The sequence below is a fragment of the Rattus norvegicus genome, chromosome 14, assembly GCF_021556685.1.
Source record: "Rattus norvegicus strain SHRSP/BbbUtx chromosome 14, alternate assembly SHRSP_T2T, whole genome shotgun sequence".
NCBI classification, from domain to species: Eukaryota; Metazoa; Chordata; class Mammalia; order Rodentia; family Muridae; genus Rattus; species Rattus norvegicus.
The window spans coordinates 34,493,359-34,514,795 of record NC_141547.1 but is presented as its reverse complement, the minus strand read 5'-3'; the positions used below and the strand labels follow the sequence as shown (position 1 = coordinate 34,514,795).

General features: G+C 47.4%; 1 protein-coding gene across 3 annotated transcripts in view; it reads right to left on the bottom strand.

The window, feature by feature from the left end:
* The window catches only part of Usp46 (ubiquitin specific peptidase 46), a 69,204-nt gene extending 58,618 nt beyond the window's left edge, over positions 1-10,586 (bottom strand). Inside the window, exon 1 of one of the 3 annotated variants that reach the window (XR_015636524.1) lies at positions 10,427-10,586. Coding sequence is in view for 2 of the 3 variants with exons in the window: in NM_001191596.1 (NP_001178525.1) it covers positions 10,427-10,462 (36 nt within the window). In the remaining variant the exon portion in view is untranslated. 3 annotated transcript variants of the gene reach the window in all.
* Positions 10,587-21,437: the final 10,851 nt, after the last annotated feature.

Below are 21,437 nucleotides of genomic sequence, written 5' to 3'. Positions count from 1 at the left end.
CCCACAGGAGCACATCTCCATCCACAGGAGAATGCCTGTTACATGGCGTTCTCATTGACCAGGACACCTGCTGCTACATAGTGTCTTAGAGACAGGCAGATGCTGCACCCGAGGAATCTCAACAAGGAATAGAGTTGGCTTCTGTACCCCGAGTGTCACTATTCCCAAAGCCAGATGAAGTGTCCCACGAACCACAGGTGGCACATCCAAAGGAGAGTGAAGTTTCTTGGGCCTTGAGAAATTAAGAGTTTTGTGCTGAGCTGAGTGTGGTGATGCTTAACCCCACAGACAGATCTCTGCGTTCAAGGCCAGCCTTGCCTACAGAGTGAGTTTCAGGACAGCCAGGGCTATACACAGAAAACCTATCATAAGGCCCCACCCCCCACACCACCCCCCGAAAAAACCAACAAGCAAACAAACAACAACAACAACAACAACAACAACAAAAGAGGTTTGTGCTTTTGGCAAACACTAAGTCACTATCAGAAGGGGGTAATTAGAAAAAGCAGCTTGCCCAGGTCAGCACAGCTTGCAAGTGCTTCCGCAGGGGAATGCCTTCGATGCCCAAGAAAGCGGGGAGGCACTTGGCTGTTTGCTTTTGTGGAAAGGATGAGGAAACGGGCTCTGAGATTTACCAAGGATATTCCGATATCAAGCCTGACCCCATAACTACCCAGCGGAGAGTCATCCTCCTAAGATCTTGTCGCTCTGACTGTGCTCCCACCAGAAGCACCCACTTCCCCAGAAAGGGGGTTGTCACACAGCAGAATCTCATTCCAGACCTGCCTGTCAGACAGAATCAACATTTTCACAATTATAAACTCAGAGGAACACTGATTTTTTTTTTAACAAAAAAAATTTTTTTAAGGTAAGCTGGCTTTGAACTTGGAACCCCCAGTCTTCTAGTCTCCACCTCCCAAGTACTAGAATTACAAGTGTCTCCCACTACACCTGCTACAATGTAATTGTCCCATTCTACCAAGTTAGATATCCTTATTTATTTATCAAAATTATTTGTTAAACACCCATCACCTAAACATGCTAGGCACTGCGCTAACAGGTGGGGAACCACTGTGCTGACAGCCTAGCTCCTGCCCTAGAGGGCTATCGAAACCATGGTTTAAGGCCACTGAGATGTCCCAATGGGTAAAGTGCTTGCTGGACAAGCCTAATGACACGAGTTCAATCCCAGGTTCCCTCATCAGGAGAGAATAAAGACCTGAAAGGTGTGGTGTTCTCCATATATACACACAGTACCTTAAAAAAATAACATTTTCGATTTGTAAAATATGGTGGTTTAACAACCCCAGTAGCTCATCAAAATTAACCATGATACTTAAAACAACACACACACACACACACACACACACACACACACACACACACACACACACATACATGACCAATCTAGACTGTATACTTTATACAGTCAGAAACTCTGAGTACAAGGCCCTTTTGCAGCTGAATATCAAATTCCTACCAACAGAATCACTTTGACAATACTTCATGTATTGACTCCATTTTCCACTACTGTAACAGAATGCCCCAAAGGCCAAGTCTCATGAAGAAAAGAGAGCCAGGCACGGTGGTGCACACCTTTAATCCCAGCACTTGGGAGATCGTGAGGGGTGTGGGGGGTGGGAGGGGAAGGACGGGGACAGGACATGGCAGGGGAGGGGTCTCTAGGTTCGAGACCATTCTGGTCTGCAAGGCAAGTTCCCGAACAGCCAGGGTAACAAACAGAAACCCTGCCTTGAAAACCAAAAAGAAAGAATGAAAGAATGAGTGAAAGTCAGGCAGGAAAGATGATTTATTTAGCTTATACTTTTAAAGTTAAATCGTACATATGCTATAATTGTATAACATATTTTTATATATTCTACTACCCACTTTGTGGGTGTTCACATGCATGAACATACACATGTATGGGAGCCCAAGTGCTACCAGGAGCTTGTGGAATCAGAGGGCAATTTGTGGGAATTGGTTTTCTCTTTCCACCATATGGGTCTCGGGGATCCAACGCAAGCCATCAAGCTTGGCAGTGAACGCCTTCACCCGCTGAGCCATCTCTCTGGCCCTAAGCTAACAGTGTTAGAGGCTGAACGTCAAATGGCATATGGCAGGGGCTCTGGAGAAAGCCTCTGTGCATGGCTCACAATGACAGGAGCACATGTGGCCAGAAGTGATCAAGCTGTGAGGCAGGATGAGACAGAGCGCAGAGAAGGGCTGGGCTTGCTCCATCGAGACCCCTCTTACGACAACTCATGTAACTGTTCAGCAGAATCCGAGAAATACAACATCAGCCCCTTCCTAGGGCATGTTGTAATGACCTAACATCTCCCTCTTAGGTTCCCCCTCTTGAAGGCCCCACCATCCTATTGGGGAACCAAGCTTCCAACACATGAACCCTCAAGAAACACAGGAGACCTGTATCCAAAGCACAGCACCTTGTAAAGCTGCAGGTGACACATCCTAAGAGAGGACGATCTACTGCAGGACTGTAGGACGAAGAAATGAAGGCCCAGGTACGAAGACAGCAGACACATCCACTGCATCGCTCTTTTCAACACAGAGTATTTTAGAAGCTACTGAACCTGCCCTTGAAGAACCAACAATGGACCCATGGCCAAGTCGAAGAGCAATGTCACTAAGCAATGGACGAGTAAACTGGATTTCTGAGTCAACCTATGTGCAGCACTAATTGTTGAGCAAAGCCAAAGAGTTGCAAAAGGCTGGACAGTCTTGCACACAAACATTGACAGACACAGCCTAGGGAATCACAAAGAAAAGGCATGCATGGTGAATGCCAGCCACATCAACTCCAGAAATGGTTTGTCCTAGCAGGAGAGGTGAAGCAAAGAGAAAGGGTGTTGAGAGTTGGTTTCTAAGCATTATGTCTGAAAAGCAAACAAACAAAAAACAACTAAATATGGCTACATTTTGTTATCTATTAACTCTGAAAAGTAGAAACCTAGATATATGACATATGTTACATTTCTTCTTACTTTTGTTGATGTTTTATGATTTCATTTCTTAAAGTTTCTTTTAAAGGCTACACAAGTGATACATAACCAGTACTCAAGAAACCTCTGTGAGAGAAGAAGAAAATTAAGAAACAAGAACAAGAAAACAGAAAGCCTAATTGTTTAATGTCAAGAAACGCTACAGGAAAACAGCAACACTCTCTGGTTTTTGAGGTTAAATCACTGCCTTAAATAATTTTACATTGATTTTTAAAAACCTCTCACATGGCAGGTAATTCCTCTAAACAATATTTTTAAGAGCTTGGGGCTATCACCTAGGAAGCTGGTATTTCTCAAATCATGGTCCTTGGGAGTGTGTGTGGAGTGGAAGTAAAGATTAGGCACTTTAAAATGCAGGTTCCAGGGCCCCACCTGAGATCTGCTTACTCAAAATCTCTCCCGAGTCTGAACTCTTAATAAGAGAACACACAAGTGCACTCCATTCTTTGGTACACAAAGAACCCCTGGATTATAGGTTGTTTTGGCACCTATTGTGCTCAGTGAGGGGACTAAGCTCATTGGGCTTCACAGAGCTTCAGAGTAGGGGTGAAGGGAATGTTTTCTGGTAGTGAACACGACACTTGCATTCAACACGAATGACACGAGCATTCAAGACAGACCTGATGAACGCTGGCTTCCTGTGCACAAAACCTACCCCAAAGGACAAAGAAATGTGCTTTTAGAATAAGACCAGTTTCTAAAAGATCTTTAAACAGCAACTGGGTCAACAGGAAAACTCAAGTCCGGCCCTACAGCTGTGCGCGCCAGAAGAGGCCTGACATGATTTTTACCAAGGCCAATCTCATTCAAAAGAAACATGGACTCGCATCCGAATGGGGCTCAGGACATCTCCACTGGTGTCCACTACCACCGAGCTGCCACGGTCCCACCACCCCCACCCCCACTTTCCCTGACTTTTGCTTTGGTCTCCCTGATCTTCCTCTTCACTATCCCATGCCCTGTGTTCAGACAACGCCAACCCTGATCATGAATTAGAAACGTTGCATGGCGGTACACACATGAGCTGTTCAGCCTCACTAGTGGAGAATAAAGTGCAAGTTTAAACCACAGAGATGCAATTTCACACCCATCAAGATTGGCAAAATGCCATATCTAACAATATCGAGTGTCAGCAAGCATACGGAGCCACTAGGCCCCCTCCCCCAACCACCACTGGCTAGAACTCGGATTGGTGCAACTGCTTCAGAGAGCAACCTGGCAATGTATTACAGCGGAAGATGTCCGTTTCCTTTGACCCAGCTATCCCCTTCTAGACGGTTACCACGGAGAGACTACAAACATTTCCACAGGAAGAAGAGTCTAAGGCTGTTTATAACATTGAAGTACACTGATCAAAAAAGTAAGCCCTGCAACTATTAATAAACTAAATATATGGCTGCACATTCATCTGAAGGACTATGATACAGCAGATAAACGAGAATTAGTAGTATCTTGGTGAATAAAACTCAGAATTATTTAATTAATATTAGAGAACTGGAATAAGCTCGGATTTACAGGGTTCGTTTAAAACACACGTATCAGTACTGTATCTGGTTTGTCGGTGCACACATATCTGGTAAAAGTCTGAAACACAGGATAAATTGTCAAATTTGGGATAATGGCCACTGTGTCTGGGGAGAGGAGCAGTGACCTGGAGATGCTCATAAGGTTTTAACTGGGTTCGGCATAGCTCGTTTCTTCCCTGGGTGGGGAGTGCTGGCTATTTGCGCTATTATTTCACATACCTTTCTGGATGTCTAAAGTTCACCTCCGCCCTAAGAAGGAATCCCAGGACTGAGTTTATTTACTCTGCGAATTCTGAAAGGGAGCAGGGTGGCTTGAGGGGTGCTGGACCAATGGACTGCAAGACAAGCATCAGGAACCAACAGGTCCCCAGCCCTTGATCTGTATAAGGAATGCATAGCGAATAATCACACCCACCACCATGGCAAACATGGGATTTATAATGTCCATTAGTTAACCCGTAATCCCAGGACAGCAACAGTGCATATAGCCCATAGAACCATCGAGAGCAAATGATAAGTCTGTGCTGGTTTATTTGGGGGCATTTTCTCTGCAAAGGCTATCAAGGCCTTGCAAACCCCTAAGCAAGCATTGATATCACGACAAATGGCACTTAACTGTTAACAACTTGCAAGAAAGTATTTAGACCATACAAATTAGCCAGATTAAAAGATACCACTGTTCACAGCTCCTCCGGTCAGCTTGCTTTGGACTAGCTTCATGGGGAGAGCAGAGCTCAGACCAGAAAGAGGTATCTTTCTGTTGATACCATTGAGCTTAATGGCATCAGAAAACCTCAACTAATTGCAAAGACCAGGCTCAGATACTAGCGGGCAAGAGACCCACATCTAACCAGAGAAAGTGCTCTTAACTGTAAAGGCAATGAAAGTTCAAAATTCCTCTCGGCTTAACCCAAACACATTAACCCTCACACTAGTGAAGATGAATAAGTGTGTGGTTAAGTAGAACACCAGGCTTCTTACTCAGAAAAGGTCTAACAATTCTAGCCAAATATTGGTGTTCAAATTTGTCTTCTCCCAGGAGTGCAAGGAAAACAGAAAATTCTGCAGACTTAATTGTCAGGTTCTGACCTAAAATGAACTACAACATATTAGACCTGAAAGGTCAGGAGAGCAGAATTCTTCTTTTCTCCTTAAACATTAACCCACTTCACCTCAGGCTGCATTTATTAAACACCTAACAACTATCAGAATGGACCCTCATTCATAACTGTAACCTTTTCTCACTGATACAGTAAATTCCACATCCAGCGGCCAGTTATCTTCGCAAACAGAAAGCATGAGTCATGAAAATAAGTTATCTCTTCAGGCGCATTGAGAGACTGGCCTCTTTATTTTCATTAAAACAGAGTTCTGATCATCCTCAAACCACTTTCTTTAGGGACGTTGATGTATTAAGATTAAATGATCCTTATAAAAATTCTCAGTTTGGGGACTGAGAGGACTGCTCAGTAGCTGTTCTTAGAGAGGACCTGGGTTCAGTTCCCAGCACCCAGAGCAGCTCACAACTGCGGGTACCTCTGGTTCCAGGATCCAACACCTTCTTGTGAGCATCAGGCACCCACAGTGTACAGACACACAGATTATGCACATAAGATCAAGTCGCCAGTTTGGCCACCAATGTTTATTGTTTATCCTCATTTGGAGGCAACTCCACCCACAAAAGGGTTCAAATCTGGCACACAAATGGGCCTGGGAAAACATCCTAGGGTGATCCCTGTTAAACCACCAATATCTGCTAAGTTCAACAAGGTTTGACACAGGGAGTTAGGAACCGAAGTGACAGAGCCAGTTAAGAGAGGAGAGACTTTAAGAAATACTATCCACTAAGAAACATCTAAGGACCAAAACTGTATTGCACAGGATGAGAAAAATTAAGGTCCCAGATGTATAGTTTTCCAAAGGCTACCAATACCATACTGGCTAGGTGCAGGTTAACACGGGATGGAATGAACCCAGTCCCACAGGGCCAGTTCCGACTAGTGTTGACTACGATCACGTGCTCATGAAAAGTAGGAACCCCACACAGAAAGTGTGCGGCTCTTACAGGACGAGTCTGAGAGTACTCATCGGGGCAACCACTTCCCTGCGTCTAAGATCCGGTTCACACCCGTCTCTGCGGTTATCACACTGTATTGGAACTGTTTCGTCTTTTCCAACGTGAGGCCACCAGCTAAGGACCGAGCTCCTAGGGGTGCGGACTTATATCCTCATCCATTAAACACCTGCAAATAGTATGTATGTGCCAGCACTAACACTGTGTGTCATTCATCAGTACAATATCACACACACACACACACACACACACACACACACACACACACACACACACACTGCTGGAGACTCAAGCCTCCCACCGGCTAAGCAAAGCATTCTACCCCTAAATTACATGTTCCACCGCCCCTCACAAAACCTACTACTTCATACAAGCATCCCCCACCCCCAAATACATCTTAACAGCACTATTAACAAATGAAATGAAGAAGAGAATGACTTAGGCAAGTTCACACCAGCACAAGTCACACTTGCTCCTTTTTTTTTTTTTTTTTCACTTTTTGAAAATTCCTCAATTCAAACAGGGAACAAAACAGCACATAAGCACAAGTGATACCTTCCATTTGTAGGATGGTGAAACACAGAGAGTGAGCAGAATACATGGCTCTAAACAACCGAGGATTATCAGCAGGGGACATCTCCTTGGGCCTGGTAGCAGCTGAGGCATTTTCAAAAATTACAACACACCAGCCAAACGAGCTTTTCCATCTCCAACCACACACGGCCATGTGGTCAGATCGACTCACCCCAAGGGAGCTGATAGGGCATTGCTAAGGGAGGGCATTTACAAGAACTAAATGTGAACCAGGTCTAAACTTTCAAAGCACCTCAGTGTGTGTGTGGGGGGGGGGGGTAAGAAGAAGGAAGGGGGTGTTTAGACCTTACTGAAGGAACGACTTGCTTCCAGGATTATTTAAGCTCTCCTGGGAGCTCCTTCAATAGAGGAAAAGAGACAGTCTCTCAGGGCTAGATCTTGGTCTATCTTGGTTTGTGTTCCCCAAGAAGAGAATACCTTTAAACACTCTTTCGGAACATACACCAGAAGATGTTTAAAATAGACCAAATATCTACTTTTCTAAAGGCAGCCTGGGTATATTGCTCGGTGGGAGAGTACATGAAGCCGGGTTGTGAGCCACCCAGTGTCAAGTAAATAAATATAAGCAAACAACAAGCAAACAAGCGGTCCCAGCCTGTACTCCCCGCTCCTCATACCAGCTGGGGCAAAGGGAGAAAGTTGTAAAGCTCAAGAAAGAGGCTCAGCGAGAAACCCAGTGACAGAGAGACTCGGAAGACACCTACCTGGAAACAGTTCATGCTCAAGTAAGGCTTTATCCCGCTGTGCACAGACAGACAGCAGTCTCCTGAGCACCAGCCTGCTCCTCTGGGAAATGCCAATGGGAGGGGCAGAAGTGACCTGAGCGGCTTTTATAAGGGGCGGGATTTCCAGTTCCCACCCCAGCTCCTCCACAGAGTCATTCAGCTTGCTCTGCCTAAGTGACCCAATGGGTTGTTTATACTCAAGTAGGAGAAGAAGACAAATTCTCACAGCCCCTAAAACAGACTGGAAGGTAAGAGAAAGAAGGTACTGACCACAGCCGCTGCCACTCACTGAGAAGTTATCACGTACCGGGCCCAGAACCCCAGGAACTCCCCCCTGGGTTGCAGCCATTATGGGCCCATTTTTACAAATGAAAGCTGAGGCAAAGACTATCAAAGTGCTCAAGGGCACGAGGCAGCGGTGTTGGAGGTGGGACTTGAAAGCTGGATGGAGCAGAACACCTCTGTCTGTCATCTAGTGCTTACAGGTGATGTCATGCTGGAGGTCTACCTGGGCTAAGGAGCCCCACAAATAAGTACAAAAACAGGAGCGAACCTAGAGTCTCACATTAGAATGCAAACATTTCTCCATTTGCCCAAGACAGTGTCTACACAGAAACATATTAGGTTTACTTCACAATTGGACATGGGGTGGGTGGGTGGGGTGGGTGAGAATTAACTTGGTCACCAGAAGTGTTTATTCTACTGACACAATATTGGCCCATTCCTCTCCTGTCCTCCCAGAAGCCTGTCTCCCTGGCTGAGTGTCACTGAAAACAGGTTGTGACATTCTGTCCAGGTGTGCCAAGAAGTCCTAGCCACAGTAAGGACAAGAACAAGCCGGAGGCAGACTTCCTCTTGGGACAGGCTTGCTCTCCGGTTTCCACTCGGCTTCAATACTGAGAGGTGTCATTGAAAGCAAACCGGACAAGAGCAGAACCAGGAGCAGGCACTGAGCCCCCGGGAGGCTGTAGGCCTGCGGCCACCCCCACAGGCAGGAGATACAGCATTGAAACTACTGTGGTATCCTAGTTCTCCACATGAGCTTGGTTACGGCGGAGACACGGAGAAGAAATGCACTGTCTTCTCAGGGCATCCAGCCACGTTAATGTCACCGGACAGGAAGAAGCAGGAAACCTGTGTCTTCAAGCAGAAAGGGGAGATGGCAAGGTGACAGGCCCCGTCATCTAAGGAGACCTGTACCAAGCCGGCAGTTACCATCACTCTTGGCGACCAGCGCAGAAAGCTGGAGCCAGCCCCAGCAGGTCTCAACTCCACCTGAGCTAACACATGGCTCCTTCATGCTCTGTGCCATGTGTTGATCTTGCAACAGAATGTGGGACAGAAGATTTAAAGAGCTGTGTGATGGGGGAAGGGCAGCCAGATCACCTTACCTAAGGCCTACTTAATCAGACCTCCTCAGATTCCCTTTGTATGCTAGGATGACTATCTAACTTGGTGGCAGGGTGTTCTCCAAAATGGCAAAAACAAACAAACAAAACCCAACAGCCAGCAGTGTTCCAGTTTGGAGGGGCTCGAAGCGGGAGGGAGAGGAGGATCCAGAGAGTACAGGCAGAGCACACACCCTCAAGCCCCACACCAAAGGTAATGCTGACCCCAAACTGACCTCCCTGAGGCTCTCACAAGTGGGGGTGCCAGCTGAGTACGCTCAGGGGACCCAAAGGTTGGAACTGGTCCCTAGGAAACTAAACAGAACGGGAAGGTAGTTGGGGGGGGGGACTCCAAATTAAAGTGACCGCTGGGTAACACTCCCCGCCCCCCCACCCGCCCCCTCAGACAGGCGAGGCAGTGCCCAAGCTAAATGGAGAGGAGGCGGGGCAGGATGACCCCTGCAGACTTCCTCACACCCACAGTCACCTCACTCCTAGGGCCTGCAAACGTTAACTGCCGCCTTACAATCTCCTGCATGCAGGTGGGGAAACTGAGGCCTCCAGAACAAATTGCTGTGCTTTCCAGGTTTTAGTTCGCTTCTCTAGCCAGATTCTTCACTTGGATTTTTTTATGTCTATCCGATTTCTCCTGGTAAGAACACTGCTATTGCAAAGTGAATCTTAAATACAATCGAGGCTGAACTCCAAAAAGGAGCAGAGGACAGTCCGTGAGTCCAGGAAGGGTTTATTTACTGCACCAGGAGGATCTACTTCCTCCCACTCCAGGCTTGCACCCTCATGGTCCTCCCTCGGGACAGCGGTGTGCGGCACCTCGCACCCTCCACCCCCACCCACCGCCCGCACCACAACTCGAGGGCGGGGGCATGGGGCTGCCCTGGGGATCCCTGGGATCCCTTCAGGGTCCCCGGCTGGGACAGAGGCGGGGGACTGCGGTCAGCTGGCCCAGCCTCAGAGCCGGGAACTTCTGACCGCGCGGCCCCCACGACCGCGGCGCGCGAGCAGCTCCAGCCCGGGGTTCCCTTTCTTTGCCTGGCTCGCTGCGGGCGCGACCCCCGGAGGCTCGGCGGCCACTCACCATATTACAGATGGAGGCGATGTTTCGGACAGTCATTAGTCTAAAGGTTGCAGCGATCGCGCACCGCCATCTTTACCAGGGGAAAACGGGACTGTCCATGGTGGCGCGCAGCGAGGCCGGGTGGCGGCGAGGCGGCCTGGGGCCGGCTTGCAGTGGGGTTGGGCGAGCGAGGCCGGGCGGCGGCGAGGGCGGGGCGGCGGCGCGGGGCGGGGAGTGGCGGAGCGACGCAGCCGGGGCCGCGGCCGGCGGGAGGAGGAGCCCAGAGCCGGGAGGCGCCGAACCGGGCCGCTCCTACGTTCCCGTGTCCGCCAGGACTCGGTCGCCCAACCCGGCTGAAAGCTGTTCTTGCTCCCCTGCCCTGGGGTACCGCTCCGTGCCAGCTGCATCGCTAGGTCAGTCCCCAACGAACCCAGCACCGCGGCCTTCACACTGGACCCAGGACACTGGACCCTGGCCGATCGTAGGCTGGGGACCTACACCAAGGGGACACAGGCATGCTCGTTTCCCGATTTCCCTCTGCCTGTTCCTGGTGGTCTCCAACCAGTCAGGGCTTTTAGAGATTAGCTAGGGGAGCTGATGAGTACGGGTGTAAGGGAGTAAGGGTAACCCTAGTCCAACTTTAAAGTTTCTCTCCAGGGTTCTAGCCAGATGGCATCCACCGGAACCCAAAAAGTAAAATGAGACCAGGACATGGGCGTGGCCAGAGAGCCCTGACCAGCAGTAACCCAGCTGCTTGGGAAAGGGTTCCCAGAAAGGAAAGTATTCCGGGTCTAGGAAAGCCCCACTCGGGAGATTTGTGACATTAGAAGGTACAGAGGAAATGGCCAGGTTCTGGGCGATGCTAGAGGCTGTCCAGGAAATACCAAAACAAAACTTTTGTATCCTCCATCCAGGGAGCTCCTGATCTCAGTTTTGTGAGATTGGGTGCTGTTTGAGTTTTCACACATTCCCACAGAGGCCAAAACTGCAGGCTCAGGGTGCACATTGTACACCGCTTGAAGGATACATTCATGAGAATTGAAAAGGTCCATTTCAAACATGGGGAATAACTGTGCGTCTGCCGTCCCATGGTTTTTGCAGGGAAGCTGTGCATGTGAAACGTGATAAATTCCTGAACCAATGTATTTTGTGGGAAATTAAATTAGGAGAGAAATTAATATAATTGAAGACATCTTTATGTAGCCAAGAGTAACATACTGGTGGTGGGGAGGAGGGCGCAGAGTTTTATACATAACATGTGAGAGCCATCCATTGGTAATTCTTCTAGGACCTGGGGTGGAAATAGAAGACGAACACTACTGACTGAAGGGGGGAGTCACGTGGATACTGTATTTTTCAGTGTGTAGAAGGATTAATATGTCTGCTCACGATGAGTTATTCTACCAAAATTTTATTTTCATTTTTTTTACTGCTGCCAGTTATAGTTCTTTCAGCTTCTACACAATCTATTAGTTAACAGACAGTTAGCTCCACAAGGCTTACAGAGAGAGCAGGTGTCCAACTCAGCTCTGTGTTACCCACATAGTACAGATAAAGGCTAAACTTAGGTTGGGTACCTTTGGGGGAGGGGAACCATTGATAAAACACCCAAACCATGACTGGCCAGAACAGTAAGGTCCAGAAAAGCTTATAAAGATTACGGAATGTCACAAGCTGAAGGCCTGAGCTTTATGAGTGGTTAAAGTTTTAAATTTCCATGTTTTCGGGGTTGGGGATTTAGCTCAGCAGTAGAGCGCTTGCCTAGCAAGCACAAGGCCCTGGGTTCGATCCCCAGCTCCGAAAAAAAAAAATTTCCATGTTTTCTGATGATGAACTCCATGATTTCTTCCAATATGAATACACTGATGCAAGGCCTACAGGAGTTAAAACACAAGTGAGAGCTGGGGAGATGTGCCAGTCAATAAAGTGCTTACAGCACAAGCATGGGTTCCGAAGTTCAATCCTTCCCCCAGAGTTCACACCCACAAGTAATGAAACATGGTCACTGTGTGTAACTATCCCGCTGCTAGAGAGGCAGACAGAATCCCTGGGGCTTGTGCTGGCTGGCCAGCCAGACTAGCCAAATCACAAGTTACAGATTCAGGCACAGACCCTCTCTGTCTCAAACAAGAAAAGTGGAAGGGATAGAGAGATGGCTGGATGGTTAAGAGTACGTACTGTGGGCTGGAGAGATGGCTCATCGGTTAGGAGCACTGACTGCTCTTCCAGAGGTCCTGAGTTCAGTTCCCAGAAACCACATGGTGGCTCACAACCATCTGTAATGGGATCCAATGCCCTCTTCTGGTGTGTCTGAAGACAGCTACAGTGTACTTATATAAATTAAAAAAAAAAAAAAAAAAAAAAGACTGCATACTTCCAGAGGACCTGACTTCAATTCCTATCACCCACGTGGGGTGGCTCACAAACACCTATAACTTTAGCTCCAAGGGATCCATGACACTTGCATCATATGCACATACCCACCCACACACATGCATGCACACACACACACCCTTACACATCCACACAATTAAAAATAAAATAAATCTTTAGACAAAAATTAAGGCAGAGAGGGAGACATCTAACATCAACCTCAGGCTTTGACACACACAATGTACTCACACATGAACATACACATGTTTACACACACAAACACCACTGGCACAGCAAAAAAACAACCAGCACCTGACTCTGGGTGTTGTGCCAACAAGAAAAAGGATTCCTTGCATGCCCTCTAAATACCTAAAACTAAGTAGGCAGTGTGGACAGACAGGTTGAAATCTGAATGTGGTATGGTATAATCCAGCACCCCGGAGGCTGAGGCAGAGGGACTGCCACAAGTTCACAGCCCACCTGGGCTATATAGTGAGTACCAGGCCAGTCAGGGAGAGGTGGGAAGACCCTGTCTACCTTTGGGGATTAAAAAAAAAAAAAGTTGAAAGTCAGGCTGTGGGTTAGTCAGCAAATCCATTGAACATAGCAGAGTTTACCCAACTCATGAATGATTAAGTGTGTTTTACAATTCAGCAAGCTTGATATTCACGAGTCTCAATTACAGAAGGCTCTTGGATTAGAAAATTGGAACCTCGGCTTCATTGAGTGAGGAAATATCACAGGTAGGAAGAGGTAAAATCTCACACATGGTGCCTAGCTAATGAGGGGATTTTGAGGGAAAATATTTCTACATATAGACTACAGCTGATGTGAGATCTATGACGAGGAAAGGACTAGCCAGAAGATGGAAAAATGGTTTCTAGGCCAGCAGCAACCTAAGTGGAGCAGAGGGAGGCAGCCACTCCAGGTAGTGTACTCCCTGCTGTAAATTGTGACCCATGGATGAGCACTGGCATCTCCTAGGATGTGGTAACTTGCGCCCATCTCCGAGCAGGTCTAACTCTGCCTCAGCCAATCCCTGTGCTGGAATTTACCATGTGCCCGCCTGCCCTGGGATCATTCTGTTTCTTCCAGTAGCCACCGCCAAACCTACTCTGGGAAGGTTCCCTCTCCCATGCTGTCTTAGTCAGGGTTTCTATTCCTGCACAAAACATCATAATCAAGAAGCAAGTTGGAGAGGAAAGGGTTTATTCAGCTTACACTTCCACATTGCTGTCCATCACCAAAGGGAGTCAGGACTGGAATTCAAGCAGGTCAGGTAGCAAGAGTGATGCAGAGGCCATGGAGGGATGCTGCTTACTGACTTGTTTCCCCTGGCTTGCTCAGCTTGCTTTCTTATAGAACCCAAGACCACCAGCCCAGGGATGGCACCACCCACCATGGGTCCTCCCATGCTTGATCACTGATTGAGAAAATGCCTTACAGGTGGATCTCACAGAGGCATTTCCTCAAGGGAGGCTCCCTTTTCTGTGATAACTCCAACTTGTGACACATCAACACAAAACCAGCCAGTACACATACTTAAACCCTAGGATTCAAGTGCGTCTTACCTAGCACCTGGAGTCAGAACAAGGCCTCATGGCCCAGCCACAGAGACCGATTTGTCCAGTAAAGTCAGCCCTGGGACTCCATGTGCACGTGTGAGTGTTGTGTGTGTGTGTGTGTGTGTGTGTGTGTGTGTGTGTGTGTGTATGTATGTGTGTGTGTGTGCGCGCGTGCGCGCGTGTGCAGGCAAGGTTAAATAGTGAGTGACTTTGGGGGCTGGAGAGATGGCTCAGTGGTTAAGAACACTGACTTGAGTTCAATTCCCAGCAACCACATGGTGGCTCACAACCATCCGTAATGAGATCTGATGCCCTCTTCTGGTGTATCTGAGGACAGCTACAGTGTACACACATACATAAAAATAAATAAATAATTCTTTTAACAACAACAAAATATTGGGTGTCTTCCTCAATTAGTCTCTCTTTACCTTAGTTTTTGAGGCAACTCATCTCACTGAAACTGGAGCTCACTGGTTTAGCTAGGCTGGTTGGGCAGTGAACCCTAGGGACCCTCCTATCTTTGCCTCTCCAGTGCTAGTGTGGCAACATGCTCATCTTTGCTACTGATCCAAACTCAGGCCCTCATGCTTCTGTTGCAAGGCCCTTCTTTACCCACTGTTCCCCAGATACATTTCAGGGTCTTTCTCTGTGGACCAGGCTGGCCTCAAATTCCAGGCAGCTCTCCTACCCCCAACCTTCCAAGTGCTGGGACTACAGGTGTGAGCCACCATCATATCCAGCTTTCATCCCAGAGACTTTAGTGAGAAAACAAGTCCTGTCTCCACTCCTGATTCTGGAAAGCTGATCCAACATGGATCTAGAGCCAACTTCTTACCCGTGACCCAGATGAAGCCAACACAGGAAAATGGCCCTGAGGCATGGAGGAAAGATTCTATTGTTGCTCATTCTACCCCTGCCAGATCTAACTCCCAGACTTTTTGGTAATCCAGAGCAGTGAAATTCTTCCTCTCCCTGACCAGTTCAAACTGAGTGCCTACCACTGAAGACTCAAAGAATCCTAGTGTACCAGTGTCTCCCAGCTCACAGAACTCAGGAAGCTCGTTCTGGAGACACAATGTTCCTGTCTCTTCTTTGCTCTCTAACCAGACAGCTCAAGGGCTGCCTCCTGGATTGGTCTCACACATTCACTGCTCTCCAGCCCTCATTAGACATGAAGGGGTGGGCAGTCTGGTGTGTTTTGCCCCTGTGTGACACTTGAGGAACCAGTGCTTTGTCCATTGCAGCCATTATCCCTCAATCACCATGCAGCCAACACTAGACACTGCATTCTGGCCCGAGCAGCTCCAGTGACTTGGGACAAACCCAGAGGGTGAGTGCTGGAGCTGTTCCGATGCTAACGGCATTTGTGAGCACTGTTTAAGAGAGTCTCTGCCACTTTGGGGTACTGTTAGTATAAAGTAAGGCCAGCTTTGGAGGGAGCATGACATCAGAATTCCTCTAATGCAATAGTTCTCAACTTGGAGCCAAACAACCCTTTCACAGGGGCTGCCCGAGACTATTAGAAAACACAGATATTTACATTACAATTCATACCAGAAGCGTGATTATAGTTAGGAAGTAGCAATGAAATAATTGTCTGGCTAGGGTCACCATAACATGAGGAACTGTATTAAAGGGTTGAAGCATTAGGAAGCTTGAGAACCACTGCTCTAATGGGATAACTGCATCTAACATCATGTTGTAGTTTCATTCTTGTATTTCCTGGTACTGCAGGTTTTCTAAGTCCTAAGAACAATCAGCCTATTTCAATGGCCACCATAGGACTTTTGAGCTAGAGTGAGCCATGATTAGACTTTGATAATACATTGTAACTGAAAAAGCATTATTCTGGTTGGCTACCCTGGGTGAAGGAAAGTTAAAGGACAGTGGAGATGCTTCAGGTGAACCCAGTTTGAAATCCAGGAAGCCTTGGGAGATGGCTGGCAAGTGTGAGGACCAAGAGTTTGGATCCCCAGAGTCCGTGTGAATTCCACATGAGCACAGCAGCCGGTCTGTGATCAGCACTCAGAAGACAGACACAGTGGAAGGCTAGACTAACCAAATCACTGAGCTGAGTTCAGCTGAGATGCCCTGCTTTAAAGAATTAGATAATCAGGGAATACTCCTGATATCAACATTGGCCGACACACACACACACACACACACACACACACACACACACACACACGCACACACGCACACACGCACGGAAACGTACACAGGCAGGTGCCCATTCAAACACTACGTAAATAAAGTAGGCATCTGAGAGAGTCCCAGGGTTGATGATATAACCTGTCAGGGGAGTGACAACAGAGAGAAAGAGAGAGAGAGGTGGACAGAAGGAAAATTGGCTTTTGTGGTTGACAGGGATAGAAGCTAGGGACCAGAACCAGATTTCTGACTAGACTGAAACACGTGCCCCTTTTCTTTTTAATGTGTGTATGGACATTTTGCTTGCATGTATGCGTGTCTACCATGTGCGTGCCTGGTGCCCACTGAGGCCAGAAGAGACATTAGATCCCCTAGAACTAGAGTTCCCACCAGTTGTCAGCCGCCATGTGGATGCTTAGAGCCGAACCCAGGTCCTCTGGAAGAGCAGCCAGTGCTCTTAACAGCTGAGCCGTCTGACGGCCTTCCCAGAACACTTTTATTTTTAACAGGAAGAAATGCTAAAGATTAGATTTAGGTGAGCATGACTAAGACTTGAGGGTGGCTCAGAGGTGTGGACTTTGAGACACTAAGCACTTGAATAATTAATCAATTAAGCTCTTAACTATGGAAGTCTTAGGTTAAGAAACTTTTTCACTGGAGAAATAAATCTGAGTAATTAATGGATACATTATAATGGAGCACATGCAGCTGTGGAGGAGTTTGCCCCAGCAGAAGGTAGGACGAGAGACAAGGGGGTCGTCAGAGAATGCCACTGTACAAGGCAGTGGTGGGAGAAGAAAAGCCAAGGGAAACTGGGAGAGCCTCTGAAATAGAGAAGAGAAAGACTGGTGTGGTGATGGAAACAGTAGCTAGAGACAGAGGAATATGTATCAAGTACAGCTACAAAATCAACATATCCTATCACCCAGCACATGCTACCACAGCCAGCAGCTACAGAGTAATGCCAGAGAGATAATAATAAATAATTATGATCTCTTTCAGGCCAGGCTCTAAGATATGTGTCAGCCTCACAGCTCTTTGAGAAAGGTGGTATTAGCTTCTGTGTTTGGAAAGAAAGAGAACTAAGGCCTTGGGAATTTAAAAATTTCCCAGAGCGTGGGTGTGTGGCAGCCTACGCCTTTTTAATCAAGGCACTTCCAAAGCAGAGACAGGTGGATCTCTATGACTTCCAGGACAGCCTGGTCTACAGTGAGTTCGAGGTCATCCCAAGCTACACGGTGAGGGGAAAGGGGAAAGGGGAGGAGAAAGAGGAAGGGGGAGGGGGAGAGAGAGAGACCTAGAGTCAGGTGGGGGATGACTTAGTGGATAAAGGTACCCTCTGCTGAGCCTGACCACCTAATTTCTATCCCCAAGATCCACATGGTGTAAAGAGAAACTGACTCCATAAGTTATCCTTTGACTCCCAAAGGCATACCAAAAAAAAGGGGAGGAGTAGGGGAGTGAACACAGGGAGAGGAAGCACCACCTCTGAGAGGTACTCTGCTTCTCTCTCTAGGGTAGTTTGGGTGGGAAGCTATGGCAGAATCTATGTGGGAAATGGATGGTTTTAAGATAAAGGGAGAGGAGACAACAAAAGGCTTTGATGGTGTTTGCTGTGAAGGGAAGGAGAGGGTGGTACTATAAACAATGGAAGAAGTCAAAATGCCTTCTTTGAGGCTTTTCCTCCCTTGACCACGTGACCTGGCTCCGCCCACTTTGTTCAATTGTCCCTTCAAGCTGACCACCAGCACTCCATGCTTCCAGGCCCGCAGCCCAGGCCTGCCCCTACCGGCTTACCTGAAGCAGAATGCTTCAGGTCCACTCAGTGATTCCTCAAAGTTCCATTTTCCAGGAAGTCTCCCTGGCTTAAATTTCTCCAGGAAAAGTTCTCGTCAAAGATCATTGGTTTAAAAATCTTATTAGAAATCTAAACTACCTGGTCCAGTGGCCAGCGCCTTCACGGATGCCTCAGATGCTTCTCAGACCCTTGTCTACACTCAGCCCTCCATCTTAACCATAGCACTCACCATCTCGCTGTCCTGAAGGGTCTCTCTCTTCCACACTCCGGTCTGAATTAAGTAGAACCGGAGGTTCTGGTAGAGGTAGGAAGGGGTTTGACCGGTGAGTCTGCCGGAAGAAAGTTGAAACAACCTGGCTTCCATAGAAGTCAGGCATCCTAAAGAAGTTCGGCCATCAAATGAGGCGAACTCTCAGGTGAAAGCTGGAGAAAGGCAAGGGAACCAGGGGCAGTTCCTATTTATTTGTTTCTTTTGTCAAGATTATCAGTGCGGGAGCCCATCAATGCGTTTCTCATCTGAAGGTAAAGGGTGTCAGGCCAGGCAGCAAGGATCTATAATTCCACACACTTAGGAGACTGAGGCAGAAAGGTTGCAAGTCCAAGGCTTACCTGGGCTACATTGTAAATTCAAGGCCAATCTGGGCAATTTAGCAAGAATGCTGAATCAGAAGAAGAAAAAAGTCATGGAGGTAGGGAAGCAGGCAGAGTGTGGAATACAGCTCAGTGCTGGAGTTGTATGCTTGCCTGGGCTCACTCCCAGAAAAAAAAGTGACGGGCTAGTAAACAGTGAAGCTTTATGACAGAATTATTACAAGAGATTAGTTAGCATCGAGACAGATCAAAAGCCCCACCCAGGAAAGAGGAAGCCCTTCCACTAGAAGGAGAAAAGTCTTAAGAAATGGTCTCCATCTTCTCCGGCCAGTAGACGGATAGTCTCAAAGAAGTCTGATGACTGTTCACAGTTGGAGCCTTCGGACTTGTAGGCACACAGTAGGCTTTCAGTGATTACTCATCGAATGAGCATCTGACTGAAAGAGGGTAGCCTGGAAGGAGGCTAAACCGCCACTAGAGCCGAGCGGTTCCGAAGCTGGATTAGACTTCGAACAGGCTTTCCTTGGGGCCGCCATGGGCTCTCCAGTCCGCAAGCCCAAGACGGCGAAGGAAAAATAACCACTTCCTGTGTCACACCCAGCGTTTCTCCAGTTCCTTTGGAGTTATTTCCATTTTAACAACCCACCACCCTCACCGACTGCTAGGAGGCCAAGCTCAGAGAAGTGGCACCTGAGACATCTTCCCTCAGAAGGGCATCGCCCACAATTCTTTGTCCCTGTCTAGGAAGCTACAACTAAACCACATGGCCCACAGAAAACAAGATGGGGACTGTCCTGAATTCCCATACTAGGTTTTATTTCATTTAGTATTATAGAGGGGGAGAGGGTGTCAGAGGGCAACTATGAGGAGCTAGTTCTCCCCTTCCACCTTTCCTTGGGTTCTGTAGCTTTATCTTTGGTGGTTTAAATATGCTTGGTGTCGGAAGGGACGCTATTAGGAGGCATGGTTTTATTGGGGAAGGTGTGGCCTTGCTGAGGGGTGTGGCCTTGTTGGAGGAAGCGTGTCTGAGGGAGTTTGTCACTGTAGGTATGGGCTTTGAGACCCTCCTCCTAGCTTCTTGAAAGACTGTCTTCGATCAAGATGTAGAACTCTTGGCTCCTCCAGTGCCAGGCCTACCTGCATACTGACTTGCCTTCAGCCTGGGTGGTAACGAACTGAACCTCTGAACCTGTAAGCCAGCCCTGATTAAATGGTTTCCTTTATAAGAGTTGCTGTAGTCGTCATCTCTCTCCACAGCAATGGAAAACCCCAGCTAAGACGTACCGCAAGTACACTGACTCCTACTGAGATATCTTACAGGCCTTCCACTGCCTCTTTGTCAAGACTGAAAGCGCTTCATCTCTTCTCAGAAAACAGAGCAGACAGACAGACCGACAGATGACTTGAGGCCTGTCCTTTCAGGACCTGTGGGTCTCATCCTCCTAGGACCAGCTTTGTTACTCTGTTCCCTGTGGACATCTCCGCAAATGCTGGCCACCGATCACCGTCACGATGGCCGATAAAGAGGTGGCCCCTGAGGACATGCTCCGAGGGCTACTTTCTGTTACTGAGCCTTTTAAGGTCATGGGAGCTGGTAAGTGGCTGCAAGGGTCTCAAGAGAACTGATTGGTTCAAAGGTTTTAAATAAAATTCTGGTTCAGTTGCAGCCTTGTGGGGCGTATGTGGGAAGCTGCTACGCAGGGTAGAGACGTCCATCATAATCCCGCTCCCTGCCGTGAGGACCGGTTAAATAAAAGAACAGTCCAACATGCCAGAGGTCATAGTGCTTAGGGCGCAGAGGCTAGAGGATCGAGAGTTCAAGGACGTCTTTGGTTATATAATTAGTTCCACGTCAACCTGGGCTCCATGAGATCTTGTCTCAAAACAAACCAAACAGACTGTGGGCAGTGGTGGTTGTCGTTGTTGTTGAAGAGTGCAGACGGTTGGAGGTGGCTAAGGAGTTAAAGGCTCCAGTTTCAAAGGCTGACGACCTGAGTTCAATCCCCGACCCTTACGACCCTTACGGCAAAATTGGAAGACCAGTTCCTACAAGTTGTTCTCCAACCTTCACACATGAGCAGTGGATTATGCACGTGATCACCACCCCAAACATACATAATATATAAACAAATAAATAATATTTTTTAAAAAGACTGTAGACAGTTTTGTTCAGATGACTGCAGAACCTGGAAAAGCTGTTGCTGCTGTTGATGCAGAACACACTGCTATTATTGGTCTTTTTATATAAATATAAATATATATATACAGATATATAATTTGAATTTTTTGAAACTTTACCTGTGCTGTCAACTTGCGAAAAAAGTATCCACGTTTACTGTGTTGAGTTGGCACTGTACAGAAATTAACAGCCATATTGGTCTAGAAATGTTGAACTTAAGTTTTTTCCATTTGTACAGGGGTAACACACTGTATTAAATATGTAAGGTCTTATATACGTGGGTTTGATTACAAAAACTAATAAAGTATTCTCTAAATTAAAAAAATAGCATAAAAAAAGAAATGTAAATAAAGAATATATCCAATAAAAGAAAAG